The 27,513-nt window shown below is 46.0% G+C and overlaps 1 protein-coding gene across 6 annotated transcripts in view; it reads right to left on the bottom strand.

The window, feature by feature from the left end:
- The window catches only part of ARNT2 (aryl hydrocarbon receptor nuclear translocator 2), a 203,047-nt gene that overhangs the window by 103,658 nt on the left and 71,876 nt on the right, over positions 1-27,513 (bottom strand). For all 6 annotated transcript variants that reach the window (XM_063652821.1, XM_054450823.2, XM_054450819.2 and 3 more), the window contains exon 5: positions 24,059-24,272. In XM_063652821.1, coding sequence (XP_063508891.1) covers positions 24,059-24,272 — 214 coding nt within the window. The remainder of the gene's footprint in view (positions 1-24,058; positions 24,273-27,513) is intronic.

Below are 27,513 nucleotides of genomic sequence, written 5' to 3'. Positions count from 1 at the left end.
GGGGAGAAGGGCCTTAGGGGCAGTTCATTTCAGAGGGGAGAAATATTTGATCATTGATATGCCAAGAATTGCTGGGACATGATGATAATAAAAAGCAGATTAACTTTTAGTAGGTTCTATTATTGTTTTTAAATACCCTGTGAACAATGCAGCTCCTACTGCCTGCATGGTGGGCAATGCCCCCTCCTCGATAGCCCCTGCTAGGCTGTATTTGTTCCACAAAGAAACTGAAGCCCAGAGACACTAAGTAACCAGTCACGGTTGTCTCACAGCTGAGAACTGCAGTCAGGATTTGAAGAGGGCAGCCTGACTTACTGCAGAGCCTGTACTACTTTTTACAGTACAACTGCTCTGGGAAGTCTGGAGACCACTCCCCAAAGCAGAAAATAAGACGGCACCCACCGAACAGAAGCAGATGGGCAGTGAGGGGGAAGGAGGTCAGCCATCTGCAGGGACTGTGGCCAGCTTGTGGCTGTTTCAGGATCAGAAACCCAGACTGGGAACATCTGCCTTTTTATTTTTATTTTTTTTTTGTAGTTCTTTTCTGTGTATTTCTTTATTCCTCTTCAACTTTTCCTTTTGGTTTAGTAGAGAACTTTGGATCATTCTAGCCTCTCTCAGCCATTCCTGGGAGACTCGGGGGAATGGGTTTACATCCATATTTGGTGGAGTTATAGGAGGTACAGGTCCCCTAATGGCAGGCATGGTTGCAGTGACCACACTTTCCAGCTTTGGCTGGGACAGCCTGGCTTTTGCCTATTGTCCTAGGACGGTCATTAATACAGCCTCTTTTCACTCTCCCAGTGCGTGGATTTGGACCATCACCTATATATACAATATGGTCACTGTTTATAAAGTGGTAGCAAAGAGGGAGTCATGAGTGACAGATGAATCCTACACCAAGGAGGTTGAGAAACAGTTATATTTAAGGCCACGTAGCCCTCCTACCAGTCACTTAAGCTCCTCTCTCCTCCTAGATAGGTCTACATTTTGTCTTTAGGGGTAGGGGGCAATGATCCAACAGCCCCTCAGAAAAGAATGGTGCGCCATCGGTGCTTCCAGGCAGGAAGGAGGGAATGCAACTGGAGATGGCTGGTCACTCGGGGTAGAACTTGTTCCAGTTTCGTAACAGGGAGTTAACCCTCAGGTAGAGTCAGAAAGCTCCATTCTTCCAAAGAAATGCTTTCCGAGGGCCCCCGATGGTGCAGCTGGCTGTACCTCATTCTGTTCTGGCCTGAACTTCACCAGGGCCACCATGACACTAGGAACACAGTAGGAGCCACATGCAGATGTTCAGCTTGTTGCAAACACTTGGGGACTAACACGAAGGTGGAATCACAACACAAAATGTATTAGAAAGTCCTTCCCTTTCCCCTTCTCCCTTAAATTCTTGCTCCAGAGAGAAGGCCTTTCTTCCTCACTTGCTGAGTAAAGTGTTTTCCTCAGGAAGAATATACTTATAATTATCTCCTCTGCAACACTGCTCTACCATTTCAAATCTATATCCAGCCATTTAATGGTCATGACAGGCTGTGAGCTTCTCAGCTCTCCTGCAGCACAGGGAATGCTACTGCCCTCAACAGAATGGTATCTATATTAGTTTCCATGGCCATGTAGCAACTCAGCAGCTTAAAACAGCACCCATTTATTATCTCACAGTTGACCAGGTTCTCTGCTGAGGGCCTCATAAGGACAAGATCGAGGTGTTGTCTGGGCTGGGCTATTACTTAGAGGCCCTGCAGAAGAATCCACCTCTGAGATCATTCCAGTTGTTGGCAGATCCTTGCAGCTGTTGGGTCAAGTGCCTATGCCCTTGCTGGCTGTTGGCCAGGGGCCGGCCATGTTAGGAGGCTGCTCACAGATCTTGGCTCATGGCCCCTCCAACTTCAAAGCCAGCAATGGTCTATGGCCTATCAAATCCTTTTTGTGCTTCAAATCTTTCTGACTTCCCCATCTGTCATGAGCCAGATAAAATTTTCTCCTTTTAAGTGGCTTACTTGTTTGAGTCATGCCTACCGGATAATCTCTGTATTTGATGATCAACTGACTTGGGACTTTAACTACATAGGCAAAATCCCTTTGCAGTCATACTTAGATTACTGTTTGATTGAAATAACCAGAGGATGGAAACCTTAGGGATCCTTTTAGTATATTGCCCACCATGGTCCCCAACATTATCGACACTTAGGCAGATAGCTTGCCTCCCTTCCTGGATTACAAATGTTGTGAAAGCAGCTAGCCAGGGGTTGAATATCTCTGTGTCCCCTAGTCCAGGGTGCCTCGCACACATACACTGGTGTCCAACAGCTCTGTCCCGAATCACAACCACCCACTGTGGAGGCTAAGCTGTCATGACTGCACAGTGGCCCAGTTACAACTGCTTACAGGCTCCTATGGATGCCCCATGTGTCTCTCTTTTCCTGTTTTCCAAAGAATCCTTGAGGATTTAGAACTAAGGCTTTTCTCTACAAGTAATTCCACCACCCCTCAAGCCTAACAAAGCATTTTCCTTTGGCAGTAGGAATCCTAAGCAACTTCCAGAAGCTAAGCTCCTGACATATTCTCAACAATTAGGAGGCTATAAACACAGGTCCTCCCCTAGTAACCTGGGCCACTTATCAACTAATACATCTCCTCTTTCCTGGTTCTATATGGTTATCCACGCAGGGAAAGGTTGGTGACAGCCAATGAATGGCAGGCTACATGTATCCCACTGGCAAGTTCAGAACTATTTATCCACTTATTTATCCACTACTTACTCAGAACTTTATGGAACTTGAGCCTGGAAAAGGTTTTTAAGAAAGGACACATGGTTTCACAGCAGCGACCAAGTGCAGCGTCCCTACCAGCTGGAGTTACAGGCTGTGTTAAACTCTACCCACCCAGACCAGTGCTGAGCAAGTTCTCCCATTTCACACAAGATGCTCACAGTTCAAGCTGGGAGCAGGGAGAAGGGTGCTGGGCATGTGGTGAATTCACACAGGAATGGACTATAAAAGACAGCCCAGTCCCACTCCATGGCATGGGAATAAGTCACAGTGCAATGGATTTTTTTTTTTTTTTCAAAATAATATTGTCAAGAGAGGGTGCATGGAAGCTCACAAATGTGTAGAGACTGGGTAGAGAGCAAGAATCTATAAACTGACTCCATCCAACAGAAATTACAAAGTGCAAGCTGCAGTACTAAGCAAAGTGGCTCACAGAGTAGGGTAAGCAAGACACCATTCCTACTTAACTATGAAACCAACTCAGTTGGAACTCGAGGAGATGTCTGCACAAAATGCAAAGGCAGCACAGAGCAGACAGAGAGAGTGCTTCATGTTGGAGGGAGCAGACTGGGTCAGGGAAAGCTTCCTCCCAGAGGAGGTGCTAAAGGAGCCTCAGAGAGATGGAGCTGCAAGGGATAGGATGCCCCAGGTAAAGGGCTCAGAGAAAGGTGTGGAGAAAGTGGAAGGAGGGGTCTGAGAATAGTACAAAGTCCTGTTTGGCTGGAGCTCCACAGGGAGAGGGGCTGGAGAGGTGGGCTGGGGCCCACCCCAGGGCACAGAGCCCTAGGAAGGCATGAGCAGAAGCAAACAGAGGAGTCAAGCTCTCAAAATGATTCTGCTATCTGTCACACAGGCAGAAAAGCCAGAGACTTGAGAAACGTGCTTCTGACAAACCCTCCAACCCTTCATGCTGTTGGCAATGAATATTGAGCATGCTTTGCAAAGGCCATATTCCATTCTAAAAGCAAAACTTCTACCTCCCGGAACTGCCTAGGAAAATTCATATGATTTGCAGTTTAAATATACGAATATCAATAATTTAGATTTTAGGAGCAAAAAACTTGTAAGATTAGCATTCATATCCAACATTCAGGAAAAGAGAGACACCTCAACTTGGAACCAGAGTGTCCAGCTGTGTCGGGAGAGCTCCTGTGTACACAAAGAGTGTACTGGGAAGAAGGAAGAGTTGGCAGCAACAATAATGTTCACTGAGCAGAATGGGCTCCTGCTGACCCACAGAGGGAAACTGTTTTCAGATAGTAAGAATAGGCTTTTGGGAACCATCCCCCTCTGGGCCCTCTTGCCCTCCCGAGCAAGGAAGATGGCGGCTGGGGTTTGGGTTAGAACTCAGATTAGAATCTGTGGCCATGGAATACGGAGACAAATAAAAGGCTTACAGGGGTGGGGGTGCCTGATTAGGTCTGGCAAAAGGGACTTAGCATTGTGACTAATAGGCCCTGCAGACACTCAGAAGAGCCTTTCTGCCAAGCAGTCTGTTTGCATGTCAATCCCTTTGTCCCTCTACTGTACCATCTGGGGAAGGTGCTAATGAGACTAACTAGGCAAGGAGCAGGCAGCAGGATGGCACAAGGAGGGCAGCAAAACTCTGCAGAGAATATCCAAGAGATCATCATCTCATGAGCAATGAAAAGACCAAGACTGGCACATTTGGGGTCAGTCCATACCAAGGGGCAGAGAACTCCAACATGAATGACAGGCCATACCACCTCTCCCACCTCGACAACTGGGCTCCCGTGGCTCTCTGAAAAGCCCCAGAACTTCACAGCTTTTTCTGCATTCGCATTCTCAACATGACGTGGGATCACGGGGCACCGCCTGCTGTGGCCTGCTGCTCTGCTATTCATTATAAAATCATCACCACACAGTCCTCCCATGGCCGGCACCTCTTCTGCTATTTAATCTGTAGACAAAAGTACGAATTCTTCATCCTGTTTAGAATATGCTGAAGTGTGATTTAAAGAAATACATTCCTCTTGGGGTATCATGCTACAAAAATGCCAGAAATGCAAGCCTGAGGGGTTTAATTTTAACGGTAAATGATTAACCCTCCTTGGCTATGGAAAGGCAGCCCAGTATATGCCAGGAGACCAGGCTGACATGGAGTTCAAGAAGGCAGTTTCAAGTCGTGCCTTCCCTCCTTTGCAGTTTGCTAATGAAATGATTTTAAAAATACAAAAATAGCAGGAAAAATCTGCATTCATGAAGAAAAACAGTAGAAGGGGCCTTAAAATAGAGAGATATTGAAATATTTCTGCAAAAAACAGCACAGCACACCTGGGATGGTCTGGAAATGAGTATGAGCAGCTCATGTGTCTTAGTTCATTTTGTGTTGCGATAAAGGAACACCCGAGGCTGGGTAATTTGCAAAGAAAAGAAGTTTATTTGGTTCATGGTTCTGCAAGCTGTATAAGAAGCATGGTGCCAGCATCTGCTTCTGGTGAGGACTCCAGGAAGCATCATGGCAGAAAGCAAAGAGGGAGCAGGAGTGTCACATGGCAAGAAAAGGAGCAAGACAGAGAGAGAAGGAGGGGTGCCATGCTCTTTTAAACAAACAGCTCTCAGGTGAACCAAAAGAGTGAGAACTTACTCATTTCCACAGGGAGGGCACCAGGCCATTAGTGAGGGATCTGCCCTCATGATCCAAATATCTCCCACCAGGCCCCATCTCCAACATTAGGGATCAAATTTCAACATGAGATTTGGAGGGGACAACCATTCCAACTGTATCACCATGGTTCAACCAATATGAGGAAACAACCTGCCTGGGAAGAAAGTGAAAGAGTTCCCTACTAGAAGTTTCCAAATTCCAAGCAGAAGAGAGAGAACAGGAAATCAGGAAGCAGAAGACAAGTGGCCTAGGGTATAATCACAGTGAGGCCAGAGGCAGAGCCCCCTCATATCACCTTGACTTAAAGCAAACAACCTGCCACATAAAGAGGAAGAAAGGCTGCCACAGCCTGCTTCTGAGGGGCAGCATTTCATGTAAAGGAGTGGGCATGGCCCTACTAACTTCAGGTAACGGTGACCAAGGCACAGGGCTACCTCGGCTGCAGCTCCCAGATAGCTGTACACAATTCAGGAAAAATCAGAACAAATCCCCCACCCCCACCCCCTGCCACTTGCTGTGGTTTGAATGTGTCCTCCAAAGCTCATGTATTGGAAACTTAATCCCCAATGCAAGAGTGTTGAGAGGTGAGACCTTTAAGAGGTGATCAAGTCATAAGGGCTCAGGAGGGCAGAGCCCTCATGAATAGTTTAATGTCATGATTGCAGGGATGGGTTTGTTATAAAAGCAAGCTTGGCCCTTCTTGCTTTCCGCTCTCTCTTTCGTTCTCTCTTGCTTTTGCTCTCTCAGTCTTTTGCCTTCCACCATGGGATGACACAGCACGAGGGCCCCTGCCAGATGTCAGAGCCATGGTCTTGGACTTCCCAGTTTCCAGAACTGTAAGCCAAATAAGTTTCTGTTCATTATAAATTAATCAGTCTGTGGTATTCTGTTATAGCAGCAGTAAACAGATTAAGACACCAAGAAACAGAAAGAACACAATATGTTGAAACACTAAGTCTCAGCAATATTTGAGAAAATCTTTTATAAATAAAAAGAAAATAACCTGGGACCAAGAAAGATTGCTTTTAGATGAAAAACTTGATTTCAGAAATGAACACCCAAATGGAGGCAATAAATAGTGATACTGCTAAAAACTGAATCAATGAATTAAAAGAAACCTTCGGAAATTCTCCGAGGTCACACACACACACACACACACACACACACACACACACAAAACAAAAGGGAAAAGAGGTAAATATAATACGCAAAAGGCTAAGATTCCTAGATAAGAGAGTCAGGCAATCCATCACAGGAATTTGAGAACTGAGCTGACAGGGGAGACAGAGAAGAGGCATTCAAAGAAATTATCATAAGGACCTCTGCTTCCAACCAGGTAACAAGAGCCAGACTGACCTTCCCTTCTGAAACCATCAAGCACCCAGAAAAATCTATAGAATAGTTCTTACACATTGGACAGCAGGTAGTGAAGGACCCTGACAGACTGGAAGAGAGGAACAAAGTTGGAGGACTAACATTATCTGATTTGAAGATGATAAAGCTGTAGTAATCAAGACACTCTGAGCCAGGCATGGTGGCTCATGCCTGTAATCCCAGCATTTTGGGAGGCTGAGGCAGGAGGATGGCTTGAGCCTAGGAGTTTGAAATCAGCCTGGGCAACACCAGACCTTGTCTCTACAAAGAATAAAAAAATTAGCCAGACGTGGTGGCGCATGGCTGTAGTCCCAGTTACTCACGAGGCTAAGGTGGGAGGATCACTTCAGCCTGGAAGGGCAAGGCTGCTGTGAGCTGTGATGGCACCACTGCACTCCAGCCTGGGCAACCAAAGAAGACCCTGTCTAGAAAAAAAAAGAAAGAAGGACGCTTTGCATAAACAGAATAGCACAGAGTCCAGAAATAGACATACACCTGTGTAGATATAATTGGTGTGCAAAGGCAATTCAGTAGAGAAAGAATGGTCTTTTCAAGGAAGGTACTGTGATTCAGCTGAGAGATTAAAAAACAAAACAAAAGCAAAAAATCACCAAAAAACCAAAGGTGCTGGAACAACTGAATATGCCTATACTAAAAAAAAAAAAAAAAAAAAAAAAAAAAAAAAAAAGGCCTGTCCTGAGAAGTAAATGAGATGTATTTGTGAAGTCACTTTACACAGTATGTAAATACTAGTTTCTTCTCTTCTTGGATCCTCCCAACCTCACCCCCCAAAAAATCCATTTCCCTTCCAGCAACCAGAACAGTCTTTATGTATAAAAATGCAAATTGGATCATGTTAACATGCTTTCAGGGACTGCTTCTTGCACTAAGAGTAAATTCCAAGTGCATAATGGTTCTCTGTGGCTGTCCCTGGCCTGACATTTCCCCCTCATCTCACTGCAAGGGATATGGCTTGGCTGTGTCCCTACTCAAATCTCATCTTGAATTCCCATATGTCGTTGAAGGGATCCGGTGGGAGGTAACTGAATCATGGGAGCAGGTCTTTCCCGTGCTGTTCTCATAATAGTGAATAAGTCTCACAAGATCTGATGGTAATAAAAAGGGGTTCCCCACACAAGCACTTCTATTTTTGCCTGCCACCATCCATGTAAATCGTGACTTGTTCCTCCTTGCCTTCCGCCATGATTGTGAGGCCTCCCCAGCCATGTGGAACTGTAAGGCCATTAAACCTCTTTTTCTTCCCAGTCTCAGGTATGTCTTTATCAGCAGCATGAAAACTAACTAATACAATGGCCTTCCTCACTTCCCCAGAGCCACCAGTACCTTCCCTGCCCCAGAGCCTTTTCACATGCTATGCTATTCCCATGGCTGGGAAAGGTCTTGACCCCACTCCCCCTACCACCTCACAAATTGCTAATTCCCATTCATGTCCTTCCGTTTTCAGCTTTATAGTCATTTCCTTAGAGGCCTTTCCCTGCTCCACTCTCCCCATCACCTCTGACATGTAAATTAGGGTCCCCTGCCCCTGTCCCATAGCCTCCTGTTCTTTTTCTTTAGAACATGCCACCAATTTGACTCTATATTCATTATATAACTGCCTGTTCGTCCATTTCCTGGGGTAAAGCTCCATGATGCACGGTGACCACAGTTTCATGCATTGTTGCATCTTCCGTTTCTAGTGCAGTGACACATGCTGATAACTATCTGTTGACTTAAACTAAGATATGCAATTTGCCTCCCATAAAGAGGTTTCCCCTTCATCTGTGAAGACTTGGTGGCCAAGCCCTAGTGGCTGGCCTCAGTCTTGGGCCAGGCTGTGGGCAGCCCCAAGGGGAGATGGGACTGTGGGGCGGAGCCTGCATCCACATGGAGGGGCTCTTTGCATTGTCAGGTTATTTTGGGTAAACCTCAGCTGCTCTGGTGGCCAGCTGCGGCCAGCTCCACCAATAGGCTTTCTTCCATGGGCTTCAGTAGACACTGCGGATGCCCCGCCCGGATACCCTGGATCTCACGTACCACTTTGACCGCTGGGTCCTCCCCTAGCTGCTGCAGGTTCTTCAGCTGATGGCTCACACCTGCATCTTCTCCAGAGCCTTCTCCTTGAAGCCTCCTGGCCTAAAGTTATCTAGGAGTTACACCCACCCCTCAAGGCCTGTGACCAATGACTGATTTGCCTCAAAGAGGGACTGCAAAACCCCACACCCTTGCCTCAAAGAGGGACTGACTCTGTGCAACTTACTCTCCCAAACTTTGTCCCTGTAGATCAGGTTGAAACTAGACTCCCCAGAATCGCATCTTTACCTGGCTTCTCTTCTGACCTGTCCTGACCTATCCAGCTTCTCTCTCTCACCACTTTCTCCTCAGAGTGCTCACAAAAGTGTGTGCACGAATCCCTGACCAGGCAGGGACTGAGAATACCTCCCAAGACAAAGCTGCCTACGGTTGGGGGAAAAAAAAAAAAAGATGACAAGCATTTACTGAGTACCTAGGCCATGCCAGGCACTGTCTCGGGCACCATCTTCACACCAACACTGATGAGGAACTGGAGGCTCAGGGAGGATCCCTGTATCCTGTCCAAGATCACCCAACTGGTCAGCAGGGAAACGAGGACTCAAACCCAGGCAGAAAGTCCATGCTCTTAACTCCCCACATGGCTGTCGGTGAGTCCACCCATCTGCCAATTCCCAGCCCTAGCAAGCAATGTGAGCTGTGCTAAGATGATGGCAGGCATTACTTGGGGTAACTTCAAACTAAGTACAAGTGCACTGTTCCAATGTAGAAAGGGCTATCTTCTGAGGTGGCCAGCTCTGCCACTGCAGGTGTTCAAAAAGAAGCCAGTGGCCACTTCACAGTCCTATTATGGAGAGAGCTGTAGAACTGAGAGAAAAGTCAGCCTGTGTGACCCTCATGATGCCAAGCTCTTGTGAGTTCAGGTCCTTAGAATGTGTGCACTCAGCTCAAGGTTAAAGAATGGCATTGTAAATAGCTCACTGGAGAGTAATTTATTTCATCACCCAAAAGGAGAAAACTGAAAGCCATCTATCAGATCACTGCCTGAGCAAATGACTGTCCAGGGAGGTTTTGCGTTGGAGTAGAAGAAAAGAATCTACAAAAATAAAGGGAAAACTGGATGCAGATGTTTTCTTCAATCAGCTTCTACTAAAAAAGCAATAAACAGGAAAGATCAGTGCTATACATGCTCTTTTATTTAGCCATGTGGCATGAGTCATGACATTTCAGAGGGAAATGTGTCTGTCTTTGGTGAAGCTAAAGGAAACTATTTTATTTGCTTTATCACACTGGAGTTTTTGCAACAAAGCTATTTTTAACCAAAGTATTACAAAATATGACTATCACGTGAGATGATTACTGAAATCTAAATCACACCAGCAAGAAGCAATGATTCAATTCATCTTTTCAAACATCCCAAAGTAATTATATCTGCCTGAAAAAAATACTACTTCTAGGTTATTTCTGTTGTAGTTTCCTGTTATAGACAGAAGAAAAAAGTCTTTGTCGATTGGCTTCCTGAACATCAAAGTTAGGATAAAAGGTACTTCATTAGGAAATCAAGACTCTTTCAAAGAGGACTTAAAATGCTAAGTGCTGCACATTTTCAGTTGTGTTGCTGATTACATTTTTAACATTTTGGTTTTCGGTGGTAGTAAATTAAGAAACTATCTTCCTGAAATTTATCTCCTAGATAAAGGACAAATTAGGCTGTTATTATTTTATTTTATTTATGCGTGGGGTTTGTTGGCAGGGGTCGCATTGGGGAGCAGTAGTTGGTCCACACTGGAATCATCAGGGTAGCTTTTGAAAGACAGATGTCTGAACTTCACTATGGTACAGTCGAGTTCACCAAAATGGAGTGGAGTCCTGGTATCTGAATTTTTAAAAGAATCAACAGAATCCTGATGCACAATGAGATTGAGAACCACTGTTTTAAAAGCTGGGAATTTTAAAAACTTACGTACAAAGCTGTAATAAATGTTCTCCAGGTGTCACTTGGGTATGCCTTGTTTCAAGAAAAGCCATAATACGAAAATGAGAATGTAGGAACTTTAGGAGGTGACTTTTAGCATTATAAAGAAGCACACCAGTGTTACATGGTTAAATCTCTGCATGAATTTAAAGCAAGATTTAGCATTCTCAAGTCGATTCACATACATTTTTGGTGGGATAGAAAATATGTATGTTGAGCCACTGAAGAGAACTTTAACCGCCTACTCCCTCTTTATCCAGGACAGAGATGCACTGTTATTGGGAGTTGGGAAAGGCCTGGATCCTACAGACCACCTCTCCCTGCTGCTCAAACCCAACTTCCTGATTCCCAACAGCCCAGCTCAGGCAGAGGCTGGAGAGCTCTCTGTACTACAGAATCTTGTTTACAGGGAAGCGGCTTGTTCTCTAATGCCAAAAGGGAGAACCTAGTTGGATGTGTACATAAAATGCACATAAGGTTCACAGTGAGAGCTGTTCTACTTGTATCCCTGGCAGCCTCCCTGATTCCCTGTAAGCCCTGTGCTGGGGAGGCTGTGTCCTCTCAGTTATTTCTCTTACAAAGAAATATTTACCATGCATGGAAAATCCAGTCATTCAGTGACATTACTGGGCAAGTCTCCTCTTCCAGTCTTGCAATGGCCAGGTAGGCTTCCGTTTTAGATCCCTTCCCTAAGAAGTTGTTGCCATGAACAAAGCATGAGAGGTCTGCATACCTAGAAGACAACGTCCGGAAGATGAAGGAGACTGGTGAGGGGCAGGTGCCCTGGTCTGGTTTCAGGGTCCAATTATAAAGGAAGCCTCTGGAAATGTAGGCACAATGGTCAAGTATCAGCCATCTAAGTCCAACATCTGGAAACTGAGCCTGTACCTTGCAGGCTGTGAGAGCCAGGCCTGAGCGGGTCAGGTGTCAGTCACAGACTATGTCCTGAGCTGGGGGCCAAACTTCTCAACTCCTGGATGTGCATGGCTTGTTCCCCACTCAGACATTCTGGCCCATCTCCCTGCACCCTCTCCTGCATCAGTTCCTGGCCTTGACCCCTCCACGCGCCCCATCTGAACCCATCCTCAGCATGGTGACCTGCCACTGCTCTCAACAAAAAACAGCCCTGACCTTGGCTCTGGATTGTGCCCAGCTCTGCTGCTGTGCGCATGGACAGCATGAAGGGGCAGGTCTGACCCAAGGCACGGGGAGGTGGGCAGGACTCAGGCATGAGAGGATGAATCAGGTCAGGACAAAGGCAGGCGAAGAGAGATGGAAGCCCAGGCTCAGGGCTGGGTGGGATGAGAAGCAGGGAGAAGTACAGCGAGGGGCAGCCCGGAGGAATTCAACTGCCTGCCTGGGTCTGCATGGCGACTGAATTCCAAGCCCTGCCATATCAGGGAGGTGTGGAGAGGAAGAGGGGGAAGTGCTGCTCTGTGCCACCTAGGGTAGCTTCAGCCTACTCCAGATGGATGAGTGGTGAGCATCAGCAGCCCCATCTGGAAGGAAATGAAGAGGAATAGAGCAGCAAAGTGGAGCAGAGGAATTGATACAGCAAGGCTCAACCTGTATCCACGTTCACATCTGAATAGGCTCCATGCCTGCATGGTGGGGCAAATCAAATCCCACACCACCCACAGCCTGGAAGACCATTCCTAGGGCTGTACCTCTGCTGACTCACTGCATAGGTGATTAGCAATTATAAAAAATTAACACCAGTGAGTATTCCTATCTCCCAGCAGGGCACAATGAGCACATTCTGCATTGCACCCAAGTTGATCTACAAAAATAGGCTTGTGGGTCCAAAGGGATCCATCAGTGAATGCATAAGCATCAAAGGAAGCAGTGGATTTTGTGGCTTGACTCAACAGGACAAGTCAGGGATGCTGAGGAGGTGCCTCCTGTCCTCCCCGTGGTTAAACTCACTTCTAGTAGAAGAGATCTGACAATGAGAACAAGAGGCACCAACGAGGCCACCAATGACCCTGGATATCAGCTTTTTTAAAACACTGTTTGGGTAAAGGACTAGAGTGAGTGGATCCACTCCCCTTGTTGGTTTCACTGCCTACATATCTGGTGAATTTAACCACTTCCCTCCATCTCCACTGTTACAATCTATACTGGGTTTTACAGTGTCTCCAACCACCCCTTGCCCAAAATTCATGTCCACTCAGAACCTGCATATGTGATCTTAGTTGGAAAGAAAGTCTTTGTAGATAGAATCAAGTTAAAATGAGGTCATACCAGATTACGGTGGGCCCTAATCCAACAGACTGGTATTCCTAGAAGAAGAGGGAAATTTGGACCCAGAGACACAAAGGGAAAATGCCACCTTATGATGGAGACAGAGATTGGACCGATGTGTCTACAAGGAATGGCAAAGACTGTCAGCTACCACCAGAGCTAGGAGACAGCCATGGAACAGGTTCTTCCTCACAGCCTCCAGAAAGAACTGACCTGGCTGCTGACACCTTGATTTTGGACTTCTGACTTCCAGAACGGCAAGATAACACATTCCCATTGTTTTAAGCTGCCCAGTTTGTAGTAATGTACTACGGCAGCCAGAGGAAACTATACTCCTCCCCAACCCAAGCCTGCATCAGCCCTCGCATAGATAACTCTAGCATCCTCCTAAACTTGAATAGCCCAAACCTCTCTGGTCGTCCTATGACATGTTCTCCACTCTGTCACCAGAGTGAGCATCTCACATCTAACATGGTTCATGGGCCTCCACTGGTTAAAATTCTCAGTGGCCTGCAATTGGTCTTGGAGTCAGCATCCCCTCTCCCCAAGCTTCACCATCTCCTCACCTGGCTGCCTTCTGCTTCCTTATTAGATCTCACCAGGCATCAGTCACTCACAGGGGCATTCTCCAACCTGCCCAGACATGTCCCATTCCGTGTTGTTTGTTCTTGTTGCCCTCCTGGCCTTTTCCTCCACAACACCTATCACAGTGTGTTAGATGTGATTATCTCTTTGGTGTCTCTCTTCCCCACTAAACTGTAAACTCCATGAGAGCCACGCCACATGGGTTTTATTCATCACCAGATCCCCAGCACTTAGTAGAGTGTCTTGTACCAAGTTAGTTAGTACCCACTAAATATGTGCTGGATGAATGGATGAATGAATAGAACAAAGAGAAAGAAAAAAGTAAGTGCCTCTTTTCTTCCCTCTCCTCTACCTGAGCCTGCAATGGGGATTCTCAAGCACATGTCACACTTTTGTAAAGGGGCAAAACTAACAAAGATCAGGGCCTACCCATCTTCCCTTGTCAACAGTACCAAAATCCTAAGACACATTTTAGAGAGCTAAGAAGACAAATAAAGCAGGGCAAGATGGAAAGTTTGGGAAACCACTGATCTATAGTAGTGTTTAAATGGAATTTGCAGTTATTAAGACAAATGAATGAACTCTCTACAATTCCCAAACACTATCATTAATACTATCCCATATGTCATTGAATGCCTGCTTCAAAGCAGTTTTGTAGGAGATGCATTATTGTTTGCATTTACAAGCGAGAAAACTGAGGCTCAGGGAGGTTAAGTCATTCACCCAAGGTAAAGGCCATGGACTGTAACTGTCACCAGGTTCATCTGACTCCAAGTACAGGGATTCTTCCACTCCCCCCGCTGCCTCCCTACACCCCTATGCACTGCCCCCTATCCCCACCACCACTCCTTAGCACACACGGCTGGTGGATTTCGCTGTGTGCAGGGAAGCCAGCCTTCCAGCCAGAGTCAGCAATGTGTGCAAAAGCACCACTCTGACTCCTTTATCTGCTGTGACACAAGAGTGATAATGAACCCAACAGCCTGGGCTGGAAATCTGTCCAGATTCATGGAATATCTTTCAACATAAAATATGAGAAAAAAACACAAACAGTTCAGCAGCATCAGCCATGCTATGCATGTAGCGAAGCAAAATAGGCAGGTTGTATAAATATTTAACAACGAGAAAGAACTGAACTGGCTCCAAAGAAACATCTGGGATAACAGATCGAAGGAGGCTGAGGTTTCTAGTGGGAAAGTCACTGTGAAGATACAAAAAACAACCAGCCAGCAATTCTCAGATTTCATTCTCACGTGCATTTATCAAGCACCTCTGGCAACTTACCCCTAAATGCTTTGTTTTTAAATGTTTACTTACACAACTGGGCAATTTCCAAGGGGCCTAAGTCAAATAAACATGCTTTCCTTGCCATAAAAATGCTTTATTTCTATTTCGAACAACAGAAACTCAATAACAGTGTTAATAGTTGAGTCGAGATCAAATCAAGTTGTTTTTTTTTTTTTTGCCACATTTATACATGTTACCTAATATAGCAAGAAATGGACTGCTGAATGTGTTCAGGATTCAGATTCTGGCATTAGTCCAACGACTAAGTTTGGGCATTCCAAAGAAAATAAGCTATATATTTGAAAGTACAGTTTTTATGAAGTTACCTTCATGACTGACACTTGGAAATGGACCATCTTTTTCCAGAACTCATACCCCAGGGGTGGACTGCATAGCTCACAGGACCCCTGTGAGACCAATTATCTGCCTGACATTCTTCCACTGAGGGACTCAACCACATGGCTGAGCTCAACAGTCTGTCCTTGCCCTCTTTTGCAAAGTGTCAGGAAGAAGGCCCAGCTGCCTTGGGTAGGCTGAGGCTGCATGTTGACAACTGGCAGCTATTTTCCCAGGCACACACGTTCCAGGAGGTGCACGCTTTCCCTTGCAGCATCACGTATAACTGGCTTTCTTCCTGCTCTAGTCTGGGTCCTCCCCGGGTGACAGGATGAGCCCGCTACCAGCTCCTCGCTCTCCTGTTCCACACTGGAGGATGCCACCTGCTGAACCCGCAAACTTGGTGCGGACCCTGGTGGAGAGCAGGGGATGTATGGGCTTGTGCGGCGAGGTTCCACAGGCTGCTACACAGGCTGCTCTGCTGCCATACAGATTTCCCGTGCCTAGTCAGCCTCTGCCCTAGATAGCGGGCATAGAGGGGACAGCAAATCCCCAGAGCTACACTTCTAGCTGCTCTGGACCAAGGCCTGGTCACCTGAGAGCTGTGCAAACACAAGTTGGGCAGTTGAGTCACTGGGGCAGATCCCATCACTTCATGCCAGTCCCAGCTGCCAAAGGATGCCCTCGACCCAGGCTGCTGCAAGCAGCCCCCAGCACAATCACTATTTGCTAAATTCTTTAGTTCAGCAGTTCTCAAACTAAAATGTGCATCCAAGTGTATAAGTTCCTGGGGAATCCTATTAAAATGTACATCCTGATTCAGTAGGCCTGGGATGGGACCTGCAATTCTGCATCTCTAAGAAGCTCCCTGCACTTCATGGATGCAAGTGCAGTGTACCCATGAAACACACTTAACAGATTTTACCAGGGTTTACCTCCCAAGTAAACTCAAATAAACATGTGCATGGAGTTCTATAATTAATAAGACATTTCACAAAGTCATAGATCCCCCATCTTTCTGAGGAGGAAAGCTAAACTCAGAGATCAAAGAGCTTGGCAAAGCCAAGAATAACAGTGGACTCAATCCAGATGACTTGATACGAAGTCCCAGGATGGTTTCACTAAGTCAGTTTTTCTCAAACTTTAACATGCATCACGATGACTTGAAAGGTAGGTAAAAATACAAATTTCTGGGCATCCAGAGCTTCTGATTCAGTGGGGAAGAATCTGCATTTCTAACAAGTTCACAAGTGATGCTCATGCATCCGGCCTAAGGATCACACTTTGAGAAGTGCTCCACTAGACTACTCTAGTGTCCTAGTATTCCTAGACAGGATCCTAGAGACCCCTGCATCCGAGCCTCAATCTTGGAGCTTTGATGCCATTCACCACTCATACGCCCAAACCCCACTAAACACTGTTCTGGCTCCTGGTGCCCCAGGGATATTGGGTCATGCCAAGGCTTCTTTGTCTCTAGATGCCCCAAAGGCAATAAGCTTCTTTGGCATTGACTATGAGCTCTACTTTGTAGCAGCTGTTTGGCCTCAGGTGTGTGACCCTGAGAACTTCTCGGTAACTTCAAGCCTCATGCTCTTGACCTGTGAAATGGGGCCAATAATCCCCATGCATAGGACCTTGATCAGCCCCAGACAACAAATGGTTCTCAACCCTTCCTGTGCATCAAAATCACCTGGGAAGGTTTAACAAAACACCAGTGCCCAGCTCCCTTCCCAAATCCTGGGCAAGTGTATTTATCAGATCTCCCCAGGTGATTGATGCTAACGTGCAACTAGGGTTGATATCCACTGAAATAGGTAAATGTGCTAGAAAAATGTAAGATGGCCAGCTGCGGTGGCTCATGCCTATAATCCTGGCACTTTGGGAGGCTGAGATGGGAGGACTGTTTAAGGCCAGGAGTTCGAGACCAGCCTGGGCAAGATGGCAAGACCTCATCTCTACAAAAAATTAAAAAATTAGCCGAGTGCAGTGACACCCACCTGTAATCTCACCTACTTGGGAAGCTGAGGTGGGAGAAATGCTTGGGACCCTCCTAGGCTCAAGAGAGGCTGCAGCAAGCTACGATTGTGCTACTGCACTCGAGCCTGGGTGACAGAGCAAGACCTTGTCTCTACAAAAAAAATTTAAAAATTAGCCAGGCATGATGGTGCACACCTGTAGTCCCAGCTACGTGGGAGGATGAGGCTGAAGGATTGCTTGAGGCCAGAAGTCTGAGAACAACCTAGGCAATGTAGTGAGACCCTATGTCTAAGAAAGTAAAAGAATTCATTATAGCTATTAATATTTCACTGTTACGGTATTTATTTATTTGTTTATTTGAGACAGGGTCTCGCTCTGTCACCCAGGCTCGAGTGTAGAGGCACAATCATGGCTCACTGCAACCTGGACGTCTTGGGCTCAAGCGATCCTCTCACTTCAGCCTCCTGAGTAGCTGTGGCTACAGGTGCATGACTCCACACCCGGCTAATTTTTTAAAATTTTTTTGTAGAGGTAAGGTCTTGCTATGTTACTCAGGCTGGTCTCAAAATCCTGGACACGAGCAATCCTCCTGCCTTAGCCTCCCAAAGTGCTGGGAGTATAGGTGTGAGCCACCACCCAGCTGTGATGGTTTAATGAGAAGAATAAATGCAACATGCACCGAGTGTCCCACAGATGTCCTCTCTCCCAGGCAGGGAGACTCTTCAGTGAATGCACCATCTTTAAACTCTTCATGGAAATGCAGCCTGATGAAAGGTATATGAGCAGAGCTGCAGAGCTGGCTGAAAATGGCTCCCTGGTGAGCTGTTCTCGTGAGCTGCTATCTGTGCCCAGACCACGGCCTAGCCAAATCCTGTGATCCAAGGCTGAAAATATCTCTGGATTTCCATGAAGCTCTCAGGGAGATAGGAAAGCTTAATCACAGCTGATTGGGACATGTGAATCATGCACAGGAACTTTCCAGCCAGATCCCTTGGGGACCAACCTGGCTCAGGCTCTCTAGAAATTATCACAAAGAATCCAGGCTGGAATGGTTGGCAAATGGGGGTTCATTCATTCAACAACAGCTGGGGACTCCTACGTATAGGAGATAGGGGAAGGAGAGGCTGATCACGAGGTAAGCTGCATCCCACATAACCTTTCTACAGCCATGCAAGGCAGGTATTTGTTGAATGGATGAATAAATGAATAAACTGAGTAGTGATTAGAGAAAGAAAGAAAGAGGGAAGAAGGAAGGGAGAGAGAGAGAAGAAAGGAAGCAAAGAAGGCAGGCAGGCAGGCAGGCAGGCAGGAAGGAAGGATGGAGAGAGGAAAGGAGGGAGGGAGGAATTTGGCCTTTGCTTGCACCCTCTTCTGCTGTTGGACAGCTCTATTTTGAAGTTATTTTCTACACTGAACCAAAATGCTGACCCAATTCTCTGAATGCAGGAAGAGTCCAACAGAAACAGAGCCACGGAAGTGTGATGCGGGGGAAACAGGCCAAATCAACCTTGTCTTGAAGAGTCCATGGGTTATGCTTGTGCACATCCGCTTTCCAGCCAGGACAGCCAGGCGGTCCCCACCCAGGGCAGTGCTTGAGGTCACCCACAAGGCGCCTCCAGTTCTGCTCACCAGGATCAAGGTCCTCCAGAGTTCTACAGCCACAGGAGGGAACCTGGGAAAGGCCACCAGAAGGCACAAAGAATCTGCTCAACCCATGCTCCCTTGGGCGGCCCCTGCTGAGCTGCTTCTGCTGCTCCCTGCTTGCTCTCTGAACCCCACCTCTTGGACATATTCAGTTACGGTCACAGGCTCTGCTATCACCTGGAATGCCCTGGGCCTCTCCTCAGCTCCTCTCCTTCCCTGCAGAGAGCTGGGGCTCAGGCCACTCAGATATCCAGGATCATTAATTCTGTGGCCCCTCCCTGACACCACTTCCATCTGATCCCGGCACCTCCATGCTTCATCTTCTGCTCAGAATCCTGTAACCCAAACATCCCAGCATTCCTGGTGAGAGGCAAAGGTACTTTTCATTCTGCGGAACACTCATCCTTCCCCATAAGGAGCTCCTCCAATACCACCAAGGCCAGCTTTCCTGAGCCAGCCAATGCCTGCCTGCTGTCTTCCTTCCCACTGTCTCTTGTTTCTTTTAGTGACAGACAGCACCTGATTTCCTCCAAGAGGGAATCTTCTCTTTCTGAATCCAAGTGTCTTACGTGGTGAGGTAGGTGGACCTCACATCTTAGCTCAGAGTCTCCCTGGCCATCAGGATCAGCCAAGAGCAGGGCAGGTGGACCAAAATGAGCCAAGAGAGCCGGGCCCAGGATGTTTGCTACAACCATTGGAGGAAGGCACCCTGTTTCTGCTGAGCCTTCAGAATAGGTTCTCTTGAGTTTTTCACCAGTCCCCCTCCTCCAATCTGCCTCCATTTCATACATTGGTAGATGAGGCCTTGAACAAAAGAGTAGAATCAGAGCTGGAAGGAGCCTTAGAAACTTCCTGGGTCAAGATGAGGAGAATGAGGGTTAGAGAAGAAAGGAATTTGCCAAGATCACAAAGTGAAAACCAGAAAAGCAGGGAGCTCCCAACTCCCTTTCCAGCACTTTTCCACTAGCAGTGTCACTGTTGTATGGTAAGGCTTCACCCATTCTCTCTCCACGTGGATAAATTCTAGTTTTATTCACAGACAAGTCAGATCATGACACTGACCCACATCACTCCATGATGTTTCTAAGGAGACTGTATATAACCTTTCACCCACCCTTTGTCACCACCTCTCCAGCTAGGAAAAAATTTAATACAACAAAGAACTCCACCATCACCAACTCTTTGAAAACATATTGATTTTCTGGGGTCCCTGAGCCAACATGGGAGTCTGCAGGCCCCAGTGAAGTCAGGTTTCTTGTCCCCTCCCCTGTGCACATACAAACCTCCACACATTCAGTACAGGTGATCCTGCAGGTCCAACAAATGAGACATCGAATCACCACTGAGAGGCTCAGAGGAGGGAAGCTCCACTGGGAAAGGAGGTCAGGCTGCCCTAGTTAAGCCACCCCCACTCCAGCAGGCCTTGCCTGGCTCCCTGCCTTGCCTCAACACCCTTCCACCCTGAATCTCCCAAAGTGGACCATGTCACCTCTTTCCAGGCCTAAAACCACACGAGTCCAGGGACAGGAGGGTTTGAGAGACTCTAGTCCAATAATTGAAGGCATTAAGCCACACCCGAGGCCTTTTAATACAATTTTAAAATTATACTTATGCTTGGGCTGGTTATATATGAAGCCTACTTCAGTCCTGTCCTGAGCACCAGGAAAACCCTAAGGCCCGTCTGAGTAGCAGCCCAGTTTCAGAGAGTTCTTCCAAGCTCTCCCCTATGGAATCAACAAGGGTTTCTTGTAGGTTCTAGGAAAGTCACATCGCACCCTATGACTGTGAAAGAGACCCTGTCCTCTCTTCCACCCTAAGAATAAGAACCCACTTCTCCAGCCTCATCTTGTTTCTCACAAGAGGGGCTCGGCCCATAGGCAAACTCAGAGACCTGGCTCTTCACCTTTCCCAGGGCCTTCTCTGGCATCCTGGAGGACACCCTCCACTGTACTGGTTCTGGCTGCCTTGGCCACAGTCCAGTGTCCACTCCGAGGACATTTCTGTCCAGATGTGGTTCACATCGCCTGCTTAAACTCTCCCAGACACATTCAGACTTCACATGGACAGAAATGTCCGCCCAACTATGATGAACCAGCTGGCTACATCCTTGGCCAGAGCCTGACCTGCCTCGACCATCGCTTCCCTGGCAGCTTCCCCAGCTGGGTCTCCTGACTGGGTTTCCAAAAGCCACATCCTGTGGTCACATGTAGAAGTCTGGGAAAGACAGCACTTTCCAGAGAAGGTGATTTCAGCTGTCAAACCAACATTTCCCGGTTGGTTGATTTTCCCCTTTTACATCCCTCCCAAATATTTAACTTTTTAAGGTGTGTTCCTTAGGATTTCTATATGGAGTTTGCTAATTCAGGCAGGAGAATGGGGCAGCAGAAAGAGTCTTTCTGAGCCTATTTCAGCATCGCTGTTTTACAAGCACATCAAAGCTTACTGCCAGGAGAAAAAGACACTGTCCTTACACCTTAATTCTCTTCCTCCTTTTTTACATCTTTGATCACCAGCACTGAGAAAATTACTAATATCCTTCCAAAACAGCTGTACACCTCTCACTTTTAGCAACATCTAACTCAGTCTTATCATAAGTGTTATTATAGGTGGAATTGTGTTCCCCACTAAAATTGGTATGTTAAAGTCTTAATCCCCAGTACCCCAGAATGTGACTGTATTTGGGAGACAGGACTTTTAAACAGATCATTAAGCTTAAATGAGATCATATGGGTGAGCCCTAATTTAGTGACTGGTGTCCTCATAAGAAGAGGCAGAGACACAAGATTCATGCACACAGAGGAGAGACCTACACTTAGGCTGGTTATAATTCTTGTGAGAATGCAAGAAGGTGGCCATCTCCAAATCAAGGAGAAGGGCCTTAGGAGACAACAAACCTGATGACATACTGATCTTGAATGCAATGGACTAAATGTTTATGCTCTCCCCAAATTCGTACGCTGAAATTCTAATCTCCCAGATGATGATATTAGGACATGGGGCCTTTAGGAGGTGATTAGGTACTGTTATAAAACAGATCCCAGATAGATAGCTAGTCCCTTCCACCATGTGAGGACACAGCTAGAAGGGAACATCTAGAAAGTAGGCCCTTGCCAGATATCAAGGTGCCTTGATCTTGGACTTCCCAGCCTCTAGAACTGTGACTGTATTAGTCTGTTCTCCCATTGTATAAACAAATACCTGAGACTGGCTAATTTACAAAGAAAAGAGGTTTAATTGGCTCACCATTCTGCAGGCTGTACAAAAAGCATGATGCTGATATCTGCTTGGCCTCTGGGGAGGCCTCAGGAAACCTACAATCATGGCAGAAGGTGAAGTGAAGCAGGTGTCTTACATGGTAGAAGCAGGAACTCTTAAGAGAGAGAGTGGGGAGGTACTACACACAACCAGATCTTGTGAGAATTCACTCACTATCATGAGAGCAGGACCAAGAGGATGGTACTAAGCCATTCAGGCAAACCCACCCCCAAGATCCAATCACCTCCCATCAGGGCCTGCCCCCAACATTAGGAATTACAACTGAACATGACATTTGGGTGAGGACACAGATCTAAACCATATCAGTGAGAAATGAATTTCTGTTACATAAAAGCTATTCAGTTTATTGTATTTTGTTATAGCAGCCCAAATGGATTAGGACATTGAATGCCCAGCCTCCAGAACTATGAGAAAATACATTTCTGTTATTTAAGTAACCCATTCTGTGGTATTTTGTTATGGCATCCTAGGCTGACCACAATAAACAACACACTCACTAATTCATCAGGCTTCCGCTGAAGGCCTACTATGTGCAAAGCACTGAGTTTAGCACTGTGGGCAGACACAAAAGTAAGTGGGAATACAACAGCTCACAATATGGTCAGGGAGAATGACAACACAAATATATCTGTCATAGAGCAAAATGCAAATATTTTGGTATAATGCTTCTATAACGCTTGTTTCAACAATGCAAATTTGTTCCAATGAGATTGACATATTAAGGAACAATCTGAGCATAATGTGAATTTTGTGTTTGCTTATCTGTAAGAAAAACTAGATGAACATAGAAAGGTTGTGCCTAGCTGAACCGAGCCACATGGAAATACACAAAATTCACATACCTCAGACATCAGTCAGCTCTCTCGGTCCACAGTGTGTTATTAGCCACACTCATCCACATTTGGAGTTAAAACTCTCCGTCTGATTTCACATGACTGTCCTCCTACCATTTCACAATAACATACAAATGACCACACCTTCTGAGACCACCTCCATAAGCAAACTTTAGATCATTTTCAAACTCAGCTGCCATATGTATGGTAAGATGTATACATTTCTTAACCACTTAATGTTAAAGCTGTGCTACCATTTATAATAGGTTTTTATTTTTGCTTTTATCTGACAAATTATTGAGTGTTGTGCTTCTAAACCACTTTTTCTCTGTAAGCCCTATAGTTTTTAATTGCATGATTGTGTATACTGCAGTGATTTTTAGAAACATGTATGAGTGGAATTGACTATATTTAAACATTTCAATAAGGAACTAGATTTCAGGTAACTAAGGCCTGGGTAATGAATGTTTATAGTCAGGATCACAGAAAATCACATGCTTACTGGATAAACTTCAAACAGGGCATATGGATCTGGCTAATATATCAACAACAACCTCTAGTGGTAATGTACACTAATTGCAGGTAAAATACAGAAAAAAGTGATTTATTAAAAATGGATTTTTAAATGTTACCAAATGAATGAAGCTATCACACAGGCCAACTCACATATATTCCCTCACCTTCAGGCAGCTTTTTATGGCCTCCAGTTTCCTGGCCTGTTTACTAAAATAATTTTTTTTTTTTTTTTTTTTTTTTTGAGATGGAGTCTCACTCTGTTGCCCAGGCTGGAGTGTAGTGGCACAATCTTGGCTCACTGCAAGCTTCGCCTCCTGGGTTCATGCCATTCTCCCACCTCAGCCTCCGGAGTAGCTGGGACTACAGGTGGCGGGCGCCACCACCACACCCGGCTAATTTTTTGTTTTTGTATTTTTTGTAGAGACGGGGTTTCACCGTGTTAGCCAGGATGGTCTCGATCTCCTGACCTCGTGATCTGCCTGCCTCAGCCTCCCAAAGTGCTGGGATTACAGGTGTGAGCCACCACGCCTGGCCAAGAATGTTTTCTAGAGTCAAACAGCCTCATAAAGGGAGCTCCACTGACCTGTCATTGAGTTTTCTGAGGTGCACAGTTGCTCTCTCAGCTTCTCCACGTCATCAGGATGCACCTGTTCATACAGTGTGCTCCCAAACCACTCTGACTGGGGCTGGTTCAGAACAGGGGTGACGGAGTCAGACACATAAATCACTCGCCCTGTCTCAGCAGCCACCACAAACAGAAATCCGTCAGCTGCTTCAAGGATGAGATGCTTCAGTTCCTATAAAGAAAAGATTATGATTGGCACAATACACTGACAGACCCAGAGTGATTAAACTTTCTTATTGGGAAAGCAGCCTTCAATTTCTTTTATCTGCATATTTATTCTGGTACACAAATAGTTTGGGAAATGAGTACTTTGTTTCTGGAAAATAAGCTAGACAAATGCACAAAGCTTGCACCATCCCTAAGATAACAGCTACTGTAAACACAGTTAGCCTGTCTTCATTAGTCCTTTGTTGGGGAGAGAGAAAACTTCCAGCCTAAGGGGATGGGAGAGCAATGAGTGATCACCAGAAGGTGCTGGGTTGCCAGAGGTGTGAACAGCTTTGCCACATATTGAAACTGTAGTCATGTCATTGGAGCAGAAGGGCCCAACACATAGTGCTTGGCACAAAAGGTGCTAGATAGAAGGAAGGGAAGGGGAAAGGGAAGGTCAGAAAGGAGAACGAAAGAGACCACGTGTCTCCCCACCCACAGCTTGCCGTACTGAAAGTACCCTCTTGTTCCTTTTCTCTTTCCGTATTTCTGAGCTGAATGCTGGCACTGGCTATAAGAGTATCCCCTTACATTTGCATTTCTGTCGGATTTCCAGAACTGACAATAATCACCATCATCTCAAAAGACTCTCAGAGTAACTCTGGGAGGCAGCAGGGAATACAGCATTATCCATAGCACTTTACAGTGAGAAGAGGTTAGGAGCATCAACCCTGGGCTCACATTGATTCACTGGGGTCATGACTGTCATTGAAGGCAGGGAGGAAACTGGAATCAAGGAAGGGGCAGCAGGAAGCCTTGATATTATCCTCAGAAGGACGTGGATGGGGCAAAATCAACTTTGTTAAAACGAGATGTCTTTTCTTTGCAGCGCCTGAAGGCAGCTCAAGTGTAGTTGCCCATACTATTCTCACATCAAGCTAAGGAGCCCTTTGCCACTGAATGAAATGGGCTTTGTGCCTGCAGGAGCCAGGCACTAAGTCTTCCCTAGACACTGTAATCCATGGCCACCCTTCTAACCACTTCAAGTACTGTTCAGGCTCCAGAGGACAAAGGTATCCTTCTAGGTCAGCAGCTAGCAAACATTTTTTGGCTGGCAATCCTTTGTTTGAATGTAATCTTATGTGAAAACCCCACTGTAAAGCACATGGACAGCCAGCAGAGTGGAGGCAAAAGGTGGAGAGTCTGGCGCCCCAAATCCCAGTAACTGAGCAGGGTACAAGAACCCAGAGACTAGGGAACATTGATATGCTGATGAGCAGAACCCAGGGAGCTTTGTAAATGTGTCTAAGCCCCTGGCTGGGGAGGAATTCTAACATCCTCTGCCTGGGAAACCAGGGCAGAAGCAGTTGGTACAAAAATTTTTTAAGGATAAGTTTATTTTGCCCATTTCTCTTGCTTTGCACTTCTGCTGTTCTGCGTCACCTAGATGCTTAATTAGTTCAGGGAATTCGGTCAGCATTTTTATTTTCAGTATTGGGATGATCTCCCCAACAGAAAGAGCTGTTAAGAGAATTAAAAACGGAAGAGGATGTCTGGGGAAGTACAGAATTCTTTGTCACTGGAGGAGAGGAAGTGGAGGCTGAATGACTTTACTCATGAATTCACATTTTTGTCCAGTTTGCAAAGACTGTGGCGAGGTCTTATGGGATGAAGCCCCACTCGCATCACGGACCCTCTTTTTACCACCCTCCTCCTTGATGTTTATTCCCTGGGAGACTATCAATCACTACCAAGTTCCTGTGCCCTGAATCCAGAACTAGCCTCCACACTCCAAGAAAACAAACAGTCACGGTTAAGAGCATTATTCTGGAGTAAAAGGAGACTATCATCTATGGCTCTCCCACTTAGCTGTGCAACTTTGGGCATGTTACTTCACACCCTCAGTAATTTTTTTCAGTGAGCTCTTGCAAGGTTAAATGAGATGCTGTGTGTGAGGACTTAGTAAGGGCCTGGCACACAGTAGGTGCTCCATAAATGTAACCGTTATGATCACCATCCAAGCAGCTGAGAGAGGAACAAAGGTAGGGCTCATCTGACCTGCATAGCTGCCTTCTCTCTGCATGCCACTTTCATAATCCTCAGTCACTTAAAGATAATGAGATTCATTTCAAACATTGACCCTGTAGGTTTTTTGGTGAGGATTTAAAAATATAGACAAAAAACTGATTCTAGCAGCTAGTAGTGCTTAATAATTTCTGTCTGTTACTTACCAGCTATTCACCCTTCATTATACCTCAGGCCCATGTTAAACAGTCTATGCTTGTTGCCTTCCTCACCACAACCACACGAGCTGGGAGCTATCACTGCATTTATTTTTACAGAGGTGGAAATGAGGCTTGAAGTTCCTGCCCTGACCACCACAGTTTGTGTCCTCCAGGTGGCAGATATTACCACTGCTGGACCTTCCTAACATCTGCCAAGGGAGGGCCCTCATGACCACTGGGATGATTTAAAAAGGGATCAAATAGGTGAAGTGCTTGCTAAAGTGTCTGCCACAGAACAGACAGTAACAAACGTTAGTTCCTCATCCCTTATTCTTTTTAAACCTAACTTCCATGACATAAATCGAGTCTCGGCTCTAGCAGAATACATCACTCTGTCTCCCAACAAAATCTTTTTCATTCCTGCCTCTGAAGTTCTGTACACACTCTTCCCTTTTTGTGAAATTCCTTCTGCTCCCCTCTTTCTAGGTATTTTTTGTGGCTCCTTTCTATGCCAATACTGTCTCTGTCCTGAGAAGTCCCTCTTGATAATACCAGGACACTTCCACTCTATTTCAGCTTGGCCGCACGCTGTGTCTTGTTAAATCCTCCATTACTTTTAGGACCCTATACCCTACATACTTTTGCATTTCCTAACTGCATGCCCTGACAACTGTATCATTTCACCTCCCCACCCAATCCCCCCCCCACCGGCTGTACACAATGAAGCGCTTTCAAATCCATCATCTCATTTATCCTGCAAAAGCTCTTGGAGACAGGAAAGCAAAAAACTTTATGTTCATTTCACAGATGAGCACACTGAAGCTTAGAGTATTTGCCAACTCGCCCTATGATCAGCACATGGAAATACAAAGACCCTGAACACAGGCCTCTGGCTCATGTAAATCCACTTACAAAATATGACCTCACTAGCCATTTTATGTGTTTCTTCTTGCCAACTAGTCAAAGACTAGTGTAGGTGTTAAAAATATGGCTTTGGGGTCCTACCAGCCTGTCTTCACTGGACCCAATCTTGGCTCC

The sequence above is a fragment of the Pongo pygmaeus genome, chromosome 16 (assembly GCF_028885625.2).
Source record: "Pongo pygmaeus isolate AG05252 chromosome 16, NHGRI_mPonPyg2-v2.0_pri, whole genome shotgun sequence".
Taxonomy (NCBI): domain Eukaryota; kingdom Metazoa; phylum Chordata; class Mammalia; order Primates; family Hominidae; genus Pongo; species Pongo pygmaeus.
The sequence above is the reverse complement of the archived record's forward strand: the minus strand, read 5'-3'. Positions and strand labels throughout refer to the sequence as shown.